Source organism: Melanostigma gelatinosum (assembly GCF_949748355.1).
Source record: "Melanostigma gelatinosum genome assembly, chromosome: 24".
Lineage (NCBI taxonomy): Eukaryota > Metazoa > Chordata > Actinopteri > Perciformes > Zoarcidae > Melanostigma > Melanostigma gelatinosum.
This window is the reverse complement of record NC_136657.1, coordinates 4,782,599-4,800,806: the sequence shown is the minus strand read 5'-3', so window position 1 is coordinate 4,800,806 and position 18,208 is coordinate 4,782,599. Positions and strand designations below refer to the sequence as shown.

At 47.4% G+C, this 18,208-nt stretch overlaps 2 protein-coding genes across 3 annotated transcripts; both read left to right on the top strand.

Annotated features, from left to right (window-relative positions):
* Nucleotides 1-7,467: 7,467 nt before the first annotated feature.
* Nucleotides 7,468-12,379, top strand: lancl1 (LanC antibiotic synthetase component C-like 1 (bacterial)). 2 transcript variants are annotated; one of them, XM_079296302.1, is made up of 10 exons: nt 7,468-7,526; nt 7,891-8,030; nt 8,138-8,255; nt 8,850-9,060; nt 9,618-9,765; nt 9,986-10,132; nt 10,250-10,432; nt 10,554-10,730; nt 11,312-11,384; nt 11,607-12,379. In XM_079296302.1, the coding sequence occupies exons 2-10, from the start codon at nt 7,944-7,946 to the stop codon at nt 11,681-11,683; spliced, it is 1,221 nt and encodes a 406-aa protein (XP_079152428.1). In that variant the 5' UTR covers nt 7,468-7,526; nt 7,891-7,943; the 3' UTR covers nt 11,684-12,379. The 2 variants fall into 2 exon arrangements, with proteins under 2 accessions (XP_079152428.1, XP_079152429.1); XM_079296303.1 differs by having other exon boundaries at nt 7,474-7,526; nt 7,897-8,030.
* A 2,049-nt stretch (nt 12,380-14,428) lies between these two features.
* On the top strand, nt 14,429-17,451 carry mylz3 (myosin, light polypeptide 3, skeletal muscle). The gene is made up of 6 exons (XM_079296556.1): nt 14,429-14,557; nt 15,060-15,090; nt 16,119-16,262; nt 16,462-16,632; nt 16,782-16,859; nt 16,954-17,451. The coding sequence occupies exons 1-6, from the start codon at nt 14,555-14,557 to the stop codon at nt 16,980-16,982; spliced, it is 456 nt and encodes a 151-aa protein (XP_079152682.1). The 5' UTR covers nt 14,429-14,554; the 3' UTR covers nt 16,983-17,451.
* Nucleotides 17,452-18,208: the final 757 nt, after the last annotated feature.

Genomic DNA, 18,208 nt, shown 5'->3' with positions numbered 1-18,208 from the left:
TTTCCTGGCTGTGTTGTCACACGGGGGGGGGGGGGGGGCGAGTTATCCAACCGCTCCATCTGGACAAAGACGTGAGTAGAGACGGGGCTACAATGCCCTTGAAGGAAACACTGCGAACCAAAATATTCTTTTACTGCATTATTGAAATAAATAATAATTACTATCTGTCGACCATCCCCACTCGTAAAGTGCCCCTCCTTTGCGATTCTTTGTACATGCTCTTCTAACAATGCTGGACCTCCACTTTCTGTCTCGAGTCGGTGGACGTCCTCAGGACCTATTTCTGCAAGACAACCAGTTAGCAACACGCACACACACACACACACACACACACACGCAGACGGCCGCGAGAGGACAGGACCACACACCTCATCCTCGCTCATTATTAATGGAGGGTGAGAAATGCGATGGGAATGAAAAGAAAACAGATGGAGCGGGTGGTCCAGGCTGCGGTGAGCACGCTGACTAATGTGTTGCTGTTTCCCATATATGAGTTTGGTCAACCTGCTTAGAAAAATGCATAATCAAGGAAATCTCCAATGTGTTGCTCCAATCAACACCAGACCACCGTGGCCATCTGCAGATTTGGGTTTAAAAAAAGAACCCCAGTTTCACATTACAAAAAGCGGGGTTCCAGGCCTCCAGGCTCCGGGACAGAAGCTCCTCTGGCAGGAGCCCGGACCACTAAGCAGGGGTCCCTCTCGCTGCAGGGGAGACGTTGTGGGGAGCTAAGGCAGAGATTGCCCTGCCAGCCTTACGATTCCCTCCACGTTCCTCTGATTCCCAGCCATTCGCAGGTCAATAGCGGCCTTTGAGCAAAGCAGAGGCCCTATTGTGACTGCATTCGCCAAGGCTGAGATATACGGCGGACCCTCGGTGCAGCTAAACCATGACAGATTCATCTTGGCCTGCTTCTCCCATTAGTCAGCCACCACGGGTGAAAACACAGACCTAAGGTCCCCTAATGGGAATTTAATGCACTTCAATGTACCTGCAGCCAAATAGAAAGAAAACGGCTGCTGTTTTCCCCTCCACCGAAGATGACTCACAGCGGATATTATATCTCCACGGTCGGCGAGGCCGACGTGTATCATAAGCAGAGTCTCTTCGTGTGCAGAAGCGGCTCCAAATTGGAATCGGGGCATTTGGGTGCACTTGTGTGCGCCGTTGGGTATATGGCTTAGTGAAGGGATCGTTTCTTTTACTGGGGAGGATATTGTGTGCTTATCACGGAGTGGTAGGTGTGTGTGTGTGTGTGCATGCTTACCTCTACCTTATGTGTGCTCGTTTACAAGCATGTCCCCAGTTGTGCACGTATGTCCTCTGTTGGTCAGAAAAACGAGTATGGTTACATACTCGGTTATCTGAAGAGGAGATAAAGTTGGAATGTGTTGCAGATGTTTTTTTTCCCATAAACTACATTTACTGAAATTTCGAGCAATTCCAGCATAAAAACTCTCCCACTGAAGCGTTCAGCATATGAATTATGAATATGGGTAAATGCATGGTCCCATACAGCCCACAGTGTATCTACTGTGTAGCATTTGCTTTTACTTTCCAAATGAAGTGGGGGTGTTTTTTCTGCCTGGCTGAAGCCTTAATTGATTGAATTACTCGCTCAATTTGACTTTCCAAACCAAACTTCCCTTGAAGAATCCTCCGTCTTAGTTATATTATGTAAATGTGTCCGGGTTTAAGCGCGGAGGCAAAAGTAAACACTGTCATGCTAAATGCTTTGGCTGACACACACACGCATGTGCACACTCTGGATGTGCGTGGGGGGGGCGAATATAAAACATGACAGTATCGACAGGTCCCGGGATGGCCCCGGTCCTCGTCTGCCCCCTCCAAGCTGCTGGGATTCGGAATGACCCTGTGCCGCTTCTGCCCGATGTGTATGGAGCGCTTGCGACGCATAAAGCTGTCGTGGCGTGATGACAAATAACCGCTGTCAGCCCACATCTGCGCTTCAGAAGATTTAAGCGTGGATGGAGAGGGGAGATGGGGATGGAGGGAGAGATGGACCGGAGAGGAGAGGAGGAGAGGAAGCGAGGGGGGCAAAGGGCAGTCCGCATGGCAACGCAGCATGATTCATGCGCCTGCAACGGGACTCGGGCTTCTTTTTTTTTCAAAATCACACTTCTGTTACTTTGGCTTCGTCACTCGTCTGCTGACTAACACCAGACGAGTGATTCAAGCTCCTGTACAGTACGTCCACTGCATAGAAACGTTGGCCTTTCCTGCTGTCGACATCAGTGTTTGGTAGATCCTGGAGACGATCCTTTCCATTTTCATTTTTTATCTCGCTGGTAAAAGATATTATCAGTCGATAGATTGGTAGATGGATGGATGGATGTAGGGGGACATATGGACGTCAGGTGGATGGATGCTGATATGGACGTATACATAGAAAGATTACACAAACAAAATGCATTCCAACATATAACTTTAAAAGTTGTCTCTAACATCTCCCGCCCCACTTTGACGTTGTCTCACAGAAGACGTGCCGGCTCCGCGTGATGTCACTGTGGCTGAGCAGACAAACAAGTGACATCTCCAGAAAATTACAGACAATTAACTTTAATAACAAGTGAACGCGCTGTCGACAAAATGTGCGTGTTTGACAGGCAATCTCATGAGGGAGGCAGTGCAACAATGACTGCTCAGCTCCAAACCTGTGAGTCGTGCATTTAGTTAAACACCAAAGCGAGTAAACCGTTTCTCAGCGGCTGTGCATGATTCAGTCTTTCTCTGTGATGCTTTCGGGCTGACGGGCTAATGTGATTTTGAGTGATGGGTCTCGCGCAGCGTGTCTTCTAACTCGCAGAGGGAATTCAGGTAGTTCTCCCTGTAACCGGCAGTTAGCCTAAGTGTCTGAGCGGGCTTCCCTGCGGCGAGGCAAAAAACTTCAGCTCCGCGGGAGGAGGAGGAGGAGGAGGAGGAGGCGATTAAAACCGTGTGCCGCCTCTCAATCACGTCGTCAGTCTTTTGAGATGGGGGGGGGGGGGTTTGTGTGACCTGAAATGTACACAAGTGCGGTGTGAAACAAGCGTGCAAAGCTACGTGGCTACGTCCAGTCCATTCCTGTGAATGCGAGATCTCAGGAATCCACGGGAGGGGATTTCACTTAGAAATCTGTAGGTCAAAGGTCAAGGCCGCTGCGACCTGCCACAACAGGTTTTTTTTGGCCATAACTCAGGAATTCAAATGGTCTCATCTCACTTCAGAAGCCAAGCTGTTCAAGGCTAATTCAGGGCTGAGTTGCATGGGGACCTTTCGTGCCTTCACCGTACTGAGATGTGAGTGCTTTTGAGTGTTCCGGTGTCTCTACTGGTTAGCATATTAATACGCCAGCTTTGATGAGAAGTTTTTTATTGTTAAATGTTTGTTTTTTTCACTGCGAATGTCGGTCACGAATGGTCGATTTGGTTTGTTCCTGACCAATTTGGTTTCGTGCCGTCTTTTATCTCTCCGGCTCTAAACTCTGGTCGGCAGGTCGGCTTCAAACCAGCCGCCTCAGCCCCCCCCCCCCCCCCCCCCTTTACTGCTGTGGACAATTTATCCTCCACCTCTCTGCGTGGTTTCTGGATTTCACCTCTCTCTTTGTTCACCTCCAGTGGCTTTATGACCTGGCTTTGTGTGTGTGTTTTTGGTTGTTGTTTGGACAAGAGGGAGTCCGCCGAACACAACAGAATCTTAATTTCTCCCCGAGCTTTTTTTTTTCTTTTCTGTAAGAGCTTATCCGTGCCTCCCTCTAGGCCGGAGATCTTTCCTGGGGTGCTGAGTGAGCAAGGGGGAAAAAGGATGGCCGGGTGGCATGGTGATGGTGGTGGGTAGGATGGGTGTTGTTGGGGAGGCGGGGGTCTCGGGCTCTGCACAATCAGAGCGGTGGCTGGTTTTAATGAGAAGCCTGTTTGTTAAAACCACTCAGGGAGGCTGTGCAAGTGCTTAGCATTTGCTCTCTAATTAGGAAAGCTAAGCAGTCCCTATTGCTGAGGATCAACCATTCGGGGGGAGAGGAGTGCATGGGGTGCGGGTTGCTGGGCCAAACACTGGAGGAAGCAGGGAAAAGAAAGAAACAATCTCACGTAGAGGTATTGTCATCGCAAACAATAGGCTCGAATTTGTTTGCAAGACGAGAATCGATTGAAACAGCCATAGCGATGATAAAGAAACCAATCAACCAGCGTGTCAGCAGGTACCACAGTTTGTGAAGGTGAGCTCATCGAGCATGGCCAAGTCATTGCAAGGAGTCCACCTAGTGGTCTTTAACAGAACTGCAGCAAAACATCACTTTTTCTGAACAGCAGCTGAAAACTGTGAAGGGGTTGATCATCATTACATGCCATTTACAAACCAGTGTGGTCACAACCACCTGCTGCTATCAAGAGAAGGCTGTGTGTGTGTGTGTGTGTGTGTGTGTGTGTGTGTGTGTGTGTGTGTGTGTGTGTGTGTGTGTGTGTGTGTGTGTGTGTGTGTGTGTGTGTGTGTGTGTGTGTGTGTGTGTGTGTGTGTGTGTGTGTGTTGCCCGTAATCAGCTTTCTTTGTCTGCATCCAGTCATTGATGACACAGCGTTCATGTTTTCAAATCGTTGTACCGATTCAATTTCAGCCATACCTCACGGCCTTCGCCGCCACATGCATGTCTCGTGACAACAACCGCATTCTTCGTGACAGTTGCGCGAACTCACTCTGCGTAGTCCTCACAGTAGAGCCTTCAGATCACAGTCGAGCACAGCTCAGCGTTTGCTTGTCATGTTCTCGATGAGCTGAGGATGTTTTGGTGTAAATCTTTCACACTTCTCGTCTCCTTCCCGTGATAACAATATGTACCGTGACGTGCTCCCTTCTCCATTTCTTCTCCATTACCTTCACTCATCCTCCTTGTTTCAGTCTTTGCCCCTCTCCTTCTGCTGAGTCTCGCATTCAGGTTAAATCGACATGTCTGTCACCTTTCTTCCCTCCCTCTCGCAGACACTTGACTGTATGGCGACTCCAGACTGCAAGTATGTTTAGCGCCCGTCACAGATGGGGCCATGGCAACATGACATAGACCAGAATGTTCTTTATCTCAGCTGTCAGTTCCCCGGAAACCAAAATGGATCTTGTCCACTAGGGGGTGGAGGGAAGGTGCCCCCTCCCCTTCCCTCAAAATGAGGTTTTAATTGTGTCTTTTGGCACGGCCATTGCCTCGGCGGCAAAACATTTTTATCTCAAAAGCAAGGCCCCCTGAAAGGAACGAGCACAGCAGATATCAGTACATATTACCAGGTCGTAAAAAAAAAAAAGATACATTTTCGAGCATACCACATTTTCCAGCAGGAGAAAGTCCCAGTTTGCTGATATCCAATGATGATAAGAGAAATAACAGCTTTGTCCGGGGCTGTGACCGACCCAGGCTTTAGCCATGGCCTAAAGCAAGTCTGTGCACCGCCACGTTCAAGATACCCCCTGGTAAAACACGGCACAGTTGGCAGTATCCATGTGATTCCCTCACAACCGCCAAACAAAATGTAGAAAAATACGCTGCAGGCTACGACTGGGGGGGGGGGGAGTCAGAAATGAGCCCAAGTTGGGTTTGTCAGGTTGTGTTCAGGAGGTCGTGTTCAGGAGATCGGAGGATCAGTCCATATTTTCTCATCAACAAATCTCACGAAAAGACAAAAACAACAATGCATTCATCCGTCTCTCAAGCCACAACAACAGCTTGTAGTTTTCTCATTTGTGTTCTTACGAGACAAGAAATCAAGTGAAAATGTACGATTTGAAAGGAAGATGTAGTCTGGGCGTGGCTATCGTCCTGCGCTTGGAACAAATGATGATCAATGTTTCTTCAAATGAATGAGATGTTTTTCCCCATGATCTGGTTTGATCAGTGGGAGCAAAAGAAATCCTACATATAAGCAAAGCAACTCAATATTTTCTTGCATGACAATAACATGAGTGTCCGAGGTTTAGAACATTTGGAGCGGACAAAAGTATTGTCATCAAAAAAACATTTTTAAATAGGCTGTGAAGAAAAGAAAGATGAATATTGTTTCTCCGGCTTTCATCCAGTGAGTCACTGAGGATTAACGCCTGTACTCTTGTGGGAACCTATTGAATTGAGACTAACATATTCGGTCCGCGGCAAAGCTTAATTAGGACTGTCTTTTGATGATTTTTTTAGCCAGTCCGGAGCAGAAAGCCATCTACAACCAGAGATGAAACATGGGAAGAGGGGGAAGCGGTTGAGTCGCATGAACAAAGAGAGAGAGCAGTAATCACGAACCCTTCAGAGGACGGCTCCCGTTGCACTCGCTCTTTCTCGAAGGCCGCCACGTCTTGCCGCCAATACAATGTTCGTCTTTCCCTCCATTGTGCCTTTCACAGGCCTGAACATTCAAAAAGGGGGGAGGGGGGGAGATTGGCACGGTGCAGCTTCCATCCCTGCAGCGAGGGAGAATGTGGAACACCAGCAAAGTGAGACTCGGTCAGTCAGCAGCCCCACGTTCTCCTTGACTACCGTAATTGTCATCGCCATCCACAGGAATTACATGTTCGGGCTTTAGCAGGTATGGCGTTTCCATGGCCCCCGGCGAATGTAAACTCCCGCCCTTTTGATCGTGGATTTAAGCTTGTGCATTCGTTTGGAAGTCATTATAATGGCATTAGTTGTCATAACATCCACACATCATGCGCCAGAACATATCAACATCTGTACAAAAAGCATGTTGCATTCATCGGTTACAGGAAACATCAGTTCTCCATTTAGGCCCAAAGGCTCCACTGTGTTAACAGCATGAATCCAATGTACCTCTGGGTTAATAATAACGCCACCATAGCTTAATCCATCTTTTGTATGTGGACATATGGAACATTGTGTACTGACATCCGCTAATGCCGCAGGTCGAGCTCTAATCTGTTTGCATACAAAAGAAACATGTCAAGCAGTCAGTCCCGTTATAGGTGTGTATATGGGCATAGATCCCGATTTGATTTTGTCGAGGATTCGGTAGAAGGGGTCTCTCCAGCTCAACCTTTGATCAGAGTACTCCTCTTCATATCCGTCTCTGACTCCGTTGTTATTCTATTCATTTACATGACCGCAACACAACTTAACAGCACTTTGAAAAATGGTATGACAGGTCTACGAGAAGGCCTTTGTGCTTTTCCTTCATGCTTATCCTCCAAAGAATTACACTGGCTTTGTGTATAATCTCTGACACTCTGCAAAATATGGTTTTACATTCAAAATATATAAATAAACTAACATGTTATGCAGCAGTCAGACCATGTGAGCAGAGTGTTATGGTCTGACTAGCTTTTAGAATATTTTATTACATTTTTTATTACACATATTCCCTCGCTATAGCCCAATATTCGCGATAGGGAATATTGGGCTCCTTTCTATATTTCCAGAGATAGGCTGTAGTAATACCGCCGCAGCAGCAGGTGGCAGTAGCGAGCAGGCTAGCGCCACTACCGCCCTGAGGAAAATATAACGACGAGGAAGATTTAGCATCAACAGTGCGAGACAAGCAGAGGTAACGTTTCCCCATCATTATTTGACCTGTACGGTTCCGTAACGTAATTCTTGACTTTGAATAGCATTTAATTATTTCCAAATGTGTACTGTTTTGTATGGCGCTGTTGCGACACGAGCTGCTCAGGTAAATGCTAGCTAGCCGTTAGCATTAGCGGTTTTAGCTAGGCGAGCAAGCAGCTGCAGCGAGCTAAGCTGTCATTATTTATGCGTTTGTGGGTGTATGTACGCTGAATGAGAGGCTTAGCGCGTTTTGTGGCTTCATAATCCGTTATAAAGAAGCAATAGCGCACTATTTTTAGCCTTTTGCATTACGCTCGCGTCTTCGTGTCCGCTGCGCCTCACGTTGCCTCATCTCTTGGCAGATTTAGTTTTTTCTGGCCCAGATATTTAGCAGCCAGTGACAAAGCTTTTGAAAATGGACACAAGAGCGTGGAGGAATCCGTATCATGACTACGATGGCAACCCTGCGTCCACACAGGCGCTGTTTGACTGCCAGGGAAAGGTAATACACACATGTATATATTTATATACATATAATGTATCTTGCACGTGATTCGTATAACGGTGACCCTCGCAATTTAACGTTTTTTATTGTCTCTGTTCCTCCAGCTCACAGCAGAGTTCGCCCAACGACTGAGCAGCAAGATCAGCGAGCTTCTAGCTGTCATGGAGAACGGCCTCAAGTCCGCCGACGCGAGAGATTGCACCACTTACACCGGCTGGGCAGGTGATGATGATGACACCGTTACACACACAAGAGCACACTCGAGTGACGTCATAGGGGCCCCGCGCTCTGTGATCACGTGACTGACCCAGAGGTCACGCGTGGTTGGGGATGCTCAATACTGCACACTTTTTATTTTTTTATGCCTTTTTTATGTTTGTTCTGTGCTTTAAAAAAATTGTTTTGATGCTTACATTTTCCTTAACAAATTATGATTATTTTTACAAATTAAGGGGCGTACTCAACATTATAAAACAAGGATTTAATGAGGCATCTGAAACATATCCCATCTGGTTTAAAGTGTACTGCTTCAACAGTGTTCATACTCATTTTGTGTATGATTTCAACATTTAGTTTATGATAATAGACGACCAATAAATCCAGAAAATATTCATATTTACAGAGCGACCAGAGATGTTTTAAAAGAAATGAATCCACAGTCAAAATACTTAAATTTCTGGTTAATCTACTCATTGTTTCAGCTCTATTAGATTTCATAAATTCACAGTATTAGCTCCAGTTTAAAACAGGAAACAGTTCTGGTTTGCGTTCAAAGTCGACAGCAACAACATGTGCGGTGTGTGTGTCTGTCCACAGGCATTGCTCTGCTCTACCTGCACCTCCACAACGTGTTCAGGGACGACTCCTTGCTCCAGAGAGCTCTGGAGTACGTCAACCGCAGCCTGAAGTGTTTGACCCGGCGCCACGACGTCACCTTCCTGTGCGGGGACGCGGGGCCCCTGGCCGTAGCCGCTGTGGTCTACCATCGCCTGCAGAGGGTGCAAGAGACCGACGAGTGCATCAACAGGTCAGTCTAGAATGCGTTTATCAGCCTGGTCTAGATTGTCACATATATCATTTCATACTTTGTTAATTCTCGCTGTTTATGTTCCGTATTACAGGCTGATGGTTAAGTGATCCAGGTCAAAACTGTGTGTGACGTTCAAGAACGATTTCAAGCAGTTGCCTCTGCTAAATATGAACATATATGAAATAAGGTTTACCGATCAAATATTTAACGCAACATAACGTTTGTTGCACCAGTGTTTAGCAGTCTAGAGAAATGCGCTCGCGTGTCGCTGCAAATGTGTTTGGGAACATGCTGCTGAAACTAAATGCTTGTGATTGGCCAGACTGTTTATCTGTGACCACTTTGATTGGACGAACCGGAGCATTACTCCAATCACAATGGGTGACTATCGCTCCCGATCCTGTTAAATTAACTGCCTAAAGGTAGGATGGTTTTATTATCAATCGCACACAGTTAGAGGTCATCGTGGATAGTTCATTGTACGGTTAGAATAGTGGGTCGTGACAGGCGGCCGGCCAGATTCACGAGCTCTGTGTCCTCTGCTACTCCCCCAGACTGCTGCAGTTTCACCAAAACGTGGTGAAAGGTGCCGGCGGGCTGCCCGATGAGCTGCTTTACGGGCGGATGGGTTTCCTCTACTCCCTCGTCTTCGTCAACCAGCAGCTAGGGCAGGACAGGATCCCACTGCAGTACATCCAGCAGGTAGGAAGGAAGGAGAAATCACACTTCCATGCTCCGCGTTGGAGGGACTTTTTACATCCAGGACAGGCTGACTCAGCGCCTACATGCAAAGATCTTATGCAGTAACGATACAGTAAGAGGAAATTGACCCCTAATTGGACAAATGGTTAGAAACAACGAAAGACAAAGAGGGAAAAATTGAATATGGAACAAACTAAAATAAAGCTGCTTCCCTCCTCAGATCAGCGAGTCCGTGCTGGTGTCAGGCGAGCACCTCAGCAGGAAGTTCAGGGTCCAGAACCACAGCCCCCTGATGTACGAGTGGTACCAGGAGCAGTACGTCGGCGCTGCCCACGGCCTGGCCGGCATCTACTACTACCTCATGCAGGTACGACAGGCCTCCTGTGTCCAGTTTGTGGAGCAATTTTACACACAAAGTAATTTGATCTACCTGTTACTTCTCCATCCTGTGTAAACGCGGTCTGGTCTCTCCCCCCCCTCACAGCCGGGCTTCGTCTGCGTGGAGGAGTACGTTCACAGGCTGGTGAAGCCCAGCGTCGACCACGTCTGCCGCCTCAAGTTCCCCACAGGAAACTACCCTCCCTGTATAGGGGACGACCGGGACCTGCTGGTTCACTGGTGCCACGGATCCCCAGGGGTGGTGTACATGCTCCTGCAGGCATACAGGGTAAACACCATGAATAATGTTTCCATTTGTACGCCATTTGGAGAATAAGAAGAGAGCCATTGGGCCATCAAAAAAAGCTCTGGTTTCAATTTCCCTTTCCTGCCTCTCTCCCTCGTCGCAGGCCTTCGGAGTGCCCCAGTACCTGGAGGACGCCCTGCAGTGTGGAGAGGTGGTGTGGCACTGCGGCCTGCTGAAGAAGGGATACGGCCTGTGTCACGGTGCGGCGGGCAACGCCTATACCTTCCTGGCCCTCTACCGGCTAACGCAGGACCCCAAGCACCTTTACAGAGCCTGCATGGTGAGAGCACGGGGGGGGGACACACGTCATCATGGGATCAGTATACATCGTTCACACACAGGCAGCAGCCTTTTGAGTGATCAAACAACAACAATATCCTGGTCTCGTGGTTTAAAAGATGCTGGATGTGAAAGTAAACTTCGCTCAAAGGACAACCAATCGCAGCGCAGTTGATTGATGATTCCAGAAAGGGGGTGGGGTTATATGAGAGGCAGGCCCTTTTATGTTTATTGACAATAGGTTGGTAGCTGTCTGTGCGAGTCGGCATCAAAGCGGGGGGGGGGGGGGGGGGGTCTGCCAGTGAGCCCTCTTTGGATGCGCTCCAGGTGGCACGAGTCCCCACGTGTTTGTGCGCCACTATTAGCATGAATCTGTTCACAGAGGATGGAAGTGAGGCTCTTCGGAGGTCTTGCCGAGGCTCCGCCCCCGTGCATCCGACTGACATTGTGGTCGCAACCCGATACCTCGAGCTCAGACGCTGGGATTTCACCGCTTTTAGCCGTTGACTGTTCAGCTGCAGTTCACTATTGTGGTAGAATGGGAATGTTATGGTGACACCGCCTCTCTCTTTCTCTCTCCAGTTTGCAGACTGGTGCATGAACTACGGCAAACATGGATGCCGAACACCAGACACTCCCTTCTCACTTTTTGAAGGTAAAACTTAAGTTTGTGCGAGGAACGTTTAACCGGTCAAATCGACACCAAATTAATGTATATGTAGTAGGAAAACGGATAAAACAACTTCCCTGCATTATTGACCGTTTGCATCAAAAAGGAAGCTAAACCGGTATAAATGTTGTGTTTTGATGGCTATAGCGTCGTGTTGCGTCTCTGTTACTGAAGCTGTGAACTCACCGTGTCACTTCCTGTTTGCAGGCATGGCGGGCACCATCTACTTCTTGGCTGACATCCTGCAGCCAATGAAAGCCAGGTTCCCGGCCTTTGAGGTGTAAAGGTTTCCTCCACAGGTAGTCGCCCCCTCCCCCCCCCCCTCCCGCCCCGCCCCCTACTCCACACTGTGGGAAAATATAACAAGGAGAAGACCCACACTTTTGCTCTCTGTCACACTCATGCATGAAAGCACCACATTCACAACAATCGACATTGTGCCATGTTTTTTCCTGCTCTACTCTACCGGGAACTTTACATGTTATGAACGGGATTTATCCTATACTCGCATCTCAACTACATAATTGTCTCAAAAAAAAATAAATGTCAAAGGTGAGAGCTTGCCTCGGTTTTTCGTTCCTCTTTTGTGTATAAAATAATTAAATTCTGTGGCTGTTGCTCAGATTGTGATTTCTTTTGAAGGTTTCAGCAAAAAGGAAGGAAACTAGTTTTCTGGCTGTCTAAAAACAAAAAAATAAAAATTAAAAAAATAAATAAAACAACAAAACATCCCAAAATATGGTGTTTAGCTAACATTCAGCAACTGTATATTTGCTAACCTGTGAGCTTGATATGTTGAAGGAAATGGATTGCTTTAGTTTGTTTTTGGTTTTCTTTTTCAGAGTCAACAGCAAAGCTAGTAACAACGCACTAAATATAATGCAGTCCAAGCTGTGCCATGTGTTAAGGGATTAAACCCCAGAGTGTAAACTGTTGCCTGTCCTTTGCACTGTCTGAGCAATAAACCATGTGTCTTTTTACAGCTGTCGTCCTCTCGTGCATTTCACTACTTCTTGCTCTTGTTTTGATGCGATCGTGCAGCAGCAGGGAAGCGCCACAGGGGGGCAGCGGCGAGTCCGCGACTTGTGAATTATTAATGTTTTGATCTCCTCCGCCTGGCGAATGAACCACACTCGCCTCTGAATCTGCTCCGACTCAATAAGTAAAGAATTAAACCCCCCCCGAGATAACACAGAGGTGAAGGAGACAAACTTCTCTCTCACCGTCAGCAGCTTTAAGGCATGCGGCTTGCAGAAGAAGCCACATATCACGGTGTCCCTCCCTTTGTGTGCTACTTGGCTCAGCCGGTCTGGTCTCTCTTCCAAATAAGGCTCACGAAACCCAAGCCACGACACAATGCCACCGCTCTTTCTTTTTAAGCCCCCCTCCCCCCCAACCCATGTCCGAGCTTCTGTACACCAGCAGGGGTCTCACCGGGGAGGGAGGGAGGGAGGGGGAGTACCAGGGAGCCTCAAGATGCATTCATTTTCAGAAACCGAGCACCTCCGGCAGGAACTGGGAGTAAAAATAGAGTTCATCTGTCCGAAGGGGGCGTGGGGGCCTGGATGGGTTCCTGCTGCTCTTCAGCTGCAGTACTTAATGCAGTTAGTGGATCACCCAAATCCTCTTTGTGTCTTTTGAACAAACAAAAGAAGCTGCTGGAAATCAAACACAGTCCTCCATTCATTACTGTGCTGTCTATTAATATTAGAACTAGTATTTTTACGGGTTTTAAATGAGCTTATTAATAAAGAAAAGAAACCTACTGAATGTACAGTGTTCATCAGAGGTCTGTGTGGGTGGGATGCGCTGCGTCTCGGTGTAGTCTAACTTTGAATGGGTCAGCGTATGAATCTGTGCACAGATTAAAAAGTGCCCCGTTTTTGTGCTAAAAAACAAATGTATTTGCAGTTTCATCAAATATTCTGAGAACATCAAGAAGAAGCCCCACATTTATGACAACAAAGCTGAGCGTACGTGTCCGTTTCAAACACACTGTACTTCCATTCATGAGCAAACATTTGGGAAGAAACTAGGGTTTTGTAACAGAAGGAAAGATGGAGCTTGATTTAAGATTAAGTCCAAACGCTGTGAAGTGAATTAAGAAAGAAAGTTCTTCACTTTCAACAACTATCTGGCCGGAACCTTTTATTTGGTCCCATCAGAGTAAGTATGACAACGATGCATCAGAACTTTCCCCCTATGATTTGTGTTTAATGGCATTTACTAAACTTGTGTTTTATGCATCGTCCGCATTAATAATGCATTCCTTTTTAATGTTGCCCTCAGCACCATGGAGAGCTCTGGTTGAGACTTTTAACCTCCATCGATAGTGCAATCAAGTCTTTACTTCAGGGTAACTTCACCTATTATCATTTTTTTACCGCCTCAATTTCCCTCCAATGCATCATAGTGCTCAATTTAACGGCAAAATGCATTACCTTTGGGATGTCTCTATTAATTACACACAGTGTTGGAGCTGTGGAGTTTCTAAGGAAGCGTAATGTCCATAAAGCTCGTGCAGTAGAATTCTGAAAGTACACAAAGTTCAGTTCTGAAGTTAACGGGGCGCTCGAGGTTGCCTGGATGGAATCAGCTTTTCAATCGTTTTTTTCCGCCCCGCTGTTATTTACCCATAAGAGGAGGAGGAGCACGCTCGCCGGTGAAAAATACCACCTTGTAAGGGAGCTCTCCGGGGCGAGGAGCCCCTCCGAGGTGGGCCGCCGGGTTTCTGACTTCACTGCTTTTTCACGGGCACGGTCCGACTTTGCGTCTCCCTCCCCCCCAAAAAAAAGACGAAAATTGACATTTTAACGAAATAAAAGCTTTATTTGAAAGAATTGAACACGTAGAAAAGAACATCCTGAGACACGAGACACGGAGTCTTGACGCGGTTATTTGGCCTTCTAAAAATACCCCTGTCCCCTTCTAGAGGCCTGCTCCCACTGCACGGGGCCGCAGCTCTCCTTTCCGTTTGCCCTAAGAAAGTTAAAGATGTTCCAGCGTGTCATCCGATCCGCCCTATTGGCACATGTGACGTCACGGGCCCGGGATAAATAAGAGGGGGCTTTGACAATGGCTCGGGACCACTCTGTCTTGGGACTTCGGCTTCGCTTCTTCTTTCTTTTCCGCTCCTCCAGCTCCTTCTCTCCAAAATGGTGTGTACATGATTGTGTTTCGGACCTTGTGGGTGGGGATGGCGATGGAGTTACTTTTTTTTCTTTGTCTGTGCTAGGAACAACTCTTTGGATACCGACTCTCCAAAAATCTGATCAAAAAAATTGGGATTTGACTTGATTATCACTGAAATCGTGACAGGGAGGAGAAATCAGAGACCGCTGTGAAATATAGATTATGATACAAGTTCAAGATTTGTTCCTCTTGGCCCACGACATCCACATTTCTATCACGCTTATACCTAAATGCAAGGAAGCATCCATCAAATGTATTTCGTGCCATTTTGGAGCGTTTACAGCAATAAATTCGGACATTTAGCGTTGTTAGGAAACCTTACATGAACTGGATTTTGTCTGTGCAACTCATAAATCACTGTGTATTTATTCATTTCTCTGTGTGTTTGTGTGCGTGTGTGTGTGTGTGTGTGTGTGTGTGTATGTATGTATTCGTAAATGTACCTTTTTGTGTATTTCCACGTAACAGGCAGCAGAGTTCTCACCGGAACAGATCGAGGGTAAGTGAAGAAACGGGGAGATCCATCTCACTCCCTTACAAATAACTTGGCATGCTGGAAAGGGGTCGTGAGGATTCCACTCTCTGCGGATTATGTCCCCCCCCCCCCCCCAAATTGTCTTCCAGTAGGACACTGTCTGCGTCGGACATGTCCAGTTGTCGAGGAGCATTTGAGATGCGTCTATTCTGAGCCGCCCTGGCCTTGTCTTGTGGCCTTTACACAGCAGAGGCGTTAATTCCCGAGTCAAGGTTTAAGGTGCCGGCCCGGCGGTGTCCCGTTACAAAATGAATCCAAACTGTGATCCCCAGAAAGACGTGTCTACAGACATTACTCTGTGTTTGGTGGTCGGGGGAACAGCTTATATTTTATTACATAGAAGTGATAAAGTAAAAAAAAACTAGGCAATTTGCACCCAAAAAAAAAAAGGATGAAAGTGCTGCCTCTGCACATTCTGGTACATTTATACTACAGTGGCATACACGCGAGACCAGGTGTTGGTTACAACACAGTCAGCATTCTCACGTTTAACTCGCCGTGCCTCTATAAGGCCCGGGTTACTCTGGCTGGGTGTATCAGTTTGCTCCCTGAATGCCTCCCAAATGGCAAGCGGAGGCAGGAATGGAGAGGGGTCAGAAGAGTGCCAAGGTACAGCTGTTCCTCCCGCTGCTGTTCAGAGCATTCGTCTGTCAAAAAGGTCACTTTGACTGTGGCTTCCTGGTAGGATTCATACAGATAGCCAAGCTTCCTTGGTCACAGCTGTCGCCACAGTTATCTGGGAACAATGACGGCAGTATGTGGCTTCTAGAGCCCTTGATCCTCCAACACGGCTGTCATAACTGACTAAACCCTTTCAAATTAAGAAAAGATGATCCAGTGATGGATCAGATATAATGTTTGATTATTATTCTTTATCAATGTCCAAACAGCCTTGAAAGTGTTTTTTTAACCACGCTAGGAGCTCAGAGACATGTGAGACTTGTGTCCGTGCTTTGGTAACTCAAAAGTTCTCTCCTCGCTCTCCCGGACAGATTTCAAGGAATCCTTCGGCCTCTTCGACAGGGTCGGTGACAGCCAGGTAGCTTTCAGCCAGGTGGCCGACATCATGCGCGCTCTGGGCCAGAACCCCACCAACAAGGCCGTCAACACGATCCTGGGCAACCCAAGCGCTGACGGTGAGACCCCATGTGACAATACCTGCCGAATGTAGGCAATCGCAGGCAAAGCTTAACGATACGACAGATGAGATGGAGGTAAATGCTGAAACAGAGCACGATAGCAGGCCGAGAAGAGAGCCACGAGCTCGTGAACACGCTCAAACTGGGCCAGACGATTGGTCCGTGGTGGTTTATGGTGTCCCCCTTGTTTCAACAGACTTGGCCAACAAGAGGGTCAACTTCGAGACCTTCCTCCCCATGCTGAAGGAGGTCGACGCCCAGCCAAAGGGCGCGATGGAGGACTACATCGAGGGCCTGCGCGTCTTCGACAAGGAGGGCAACGGCACAATCATGGGCGCCGAGCTGCGCATCGTGCTGGCCACCCTGGGTGAGTCTCTCGAGGTCGCCAAATATAGAAGCACGCAAATAGAGTGTGCTTAAGCGAGAGCACAGTGTGGGAGCACGCATGTGGGTGAAATGGAGAACGTGTCCCATGTCATGGATACTTTATGCGCCCCCCCCCCCCCCCCCCCACAGGAGAGAAGATGACCGAACACGAGATTGACTCCCTCATGGTGGGCCAGGAGGACGAGACCGGCAGTCTGCACTACGAGGGTGAGCTTTGATTTCCCAGCATGCCTTGTCTATTTGTATAATAACTTCATAAATGATGCTCAAGATTTGTCAACATGGGTTTGTCTCTCTCCAGCTTTCGTCAAGCACATCTTGTCTGTGTAAGAGGCCGACAGTAGGTCACCTACAGACAGCCCAACGGTGTTCAGGACATCTACACTACATCAAAGACCAACCAAGGAAAGACAAGGACTATGTACAAGGGATGTCGGAGCAAACCCATCTTGTTGTTTATTTTTGTTTTTCTTTCCATTTCGTCTCAAACCCTCCTCGCTCGGGTCATTACCTCTCCATCGTACACCACCATCACTTGGCCTCTACGCCTCCCCGGGGCGCGCCTCCACTCACCAGCATGGGGTGAGGAACGGGGGAGGAGGGATGACCGCTCATCAAGTGAGGGTAGATCCCTCCCTTCCCACCGCCCCACCCTCATTCAGTCACGCCATCACTGATTCCCAGCAATGCCAAAGGTGCTGGAGAATGGTCGTGGACGGGCCGCCAAACGTCTCCCACCTCCCTGAAACGTTTTATTTATTGTCACTCTGTTCATTTCAGAATAAACCTTTCCAACGTACATCCCACGTGGGTTGATTCCTGATCTTTCATTGCCAACATGCAGTTGTAGATGTGCTTTATTATAGGGCAACATGAGCTCTTGCATTGAAAACAATGCAAGAGTGGTAGTTTTTCTTCTTTTTATATCAAGTCATATATCATTATAAAGCCCAGACTATTATCTATCTCAGTCACATCTTCTTGACACATAGGACATCATTTTACCACAACAAGATATTAATTAATCTTTGATTAACTTGACATGAAGTTAGTTATAAGGAAGAGCATGTCCTTAGTGTGTGAGATGTATTTGTTCAAGTATAAAACCAGCCAGCTCGGCAGGTTTGGTCTCACTTACTGCTGTGTATATTTGTAGCATTCCTCCTGAAGCACAGAGAACAAGGAATCACCGAGGAAACATACTTGTTCTCCCACAGTGTGACTATAACGTGCCTGCTGTGGTCTTGTGGAGTAAATACAGGAGCAACGTGTCCCTCACACAACACTGGGACCGACAGCGTCTGTGTGCACCTTGAGAGAGCCCGCCCCCCCTGTGGTCGAATGAGGAAACAGGCAGACTGTGTATTCTTTTTGATACACTGTTTCAATGTCTATTTTTTTATACATCTCGTTTTAGATTGCTACTTGATAAAATGCTAAATGATTTCTGCGCCAAGATATTTATTTTTATTGATTTCGTTTTATCGAATGATAGTGATGCTGTCGGAGTACATTCAAGGAAGAAACCAACAAATGGAGCGGCCGCAGCATGCACG

Excerpts from the sequence above, each read along its gene's own strand:
- lancl1 (XM_079296302.1), top strand. The coding sequence starts at position 7,944 with ATGGACACAAGAGCGTGGAGGAATCCGTATCATGACTACGATGGCAAC. Across the intron at positions 10,133-10,249 it reads TCTACTACTACCTCATGCAG|CCGGGCTTCGTCTGCGTGGA; the intron begins GTACGACAGGCC and ends CCCCCCTCACAG. Across the intron at positions 10,731-11,311 it reads ACCTTTACAGAGCCTGCATG|TTTGCAGACTGGTGCATGAA; the intron begins GTGAGAGCACGG and ends TTCTCTCTCCAG.
- mylz3 (XM_079296556.1), top strand. Across the intron at positions 16,263-16,461 it reads GGGCAACCCAAGCGCTGACG|ACTTGGCCAACAAGAGGGTC; the intron begins GTGAGACCCCAT and ends TTGTTTCAACAG. Across the intron at positions 16,633-16,781 it reads CATCGTGCTGGCCACCCTGG|GAGAGAAGATGACCGAACAC; the intron begins GTGAGTCTCTCG and ends CCCCCCCCACAG.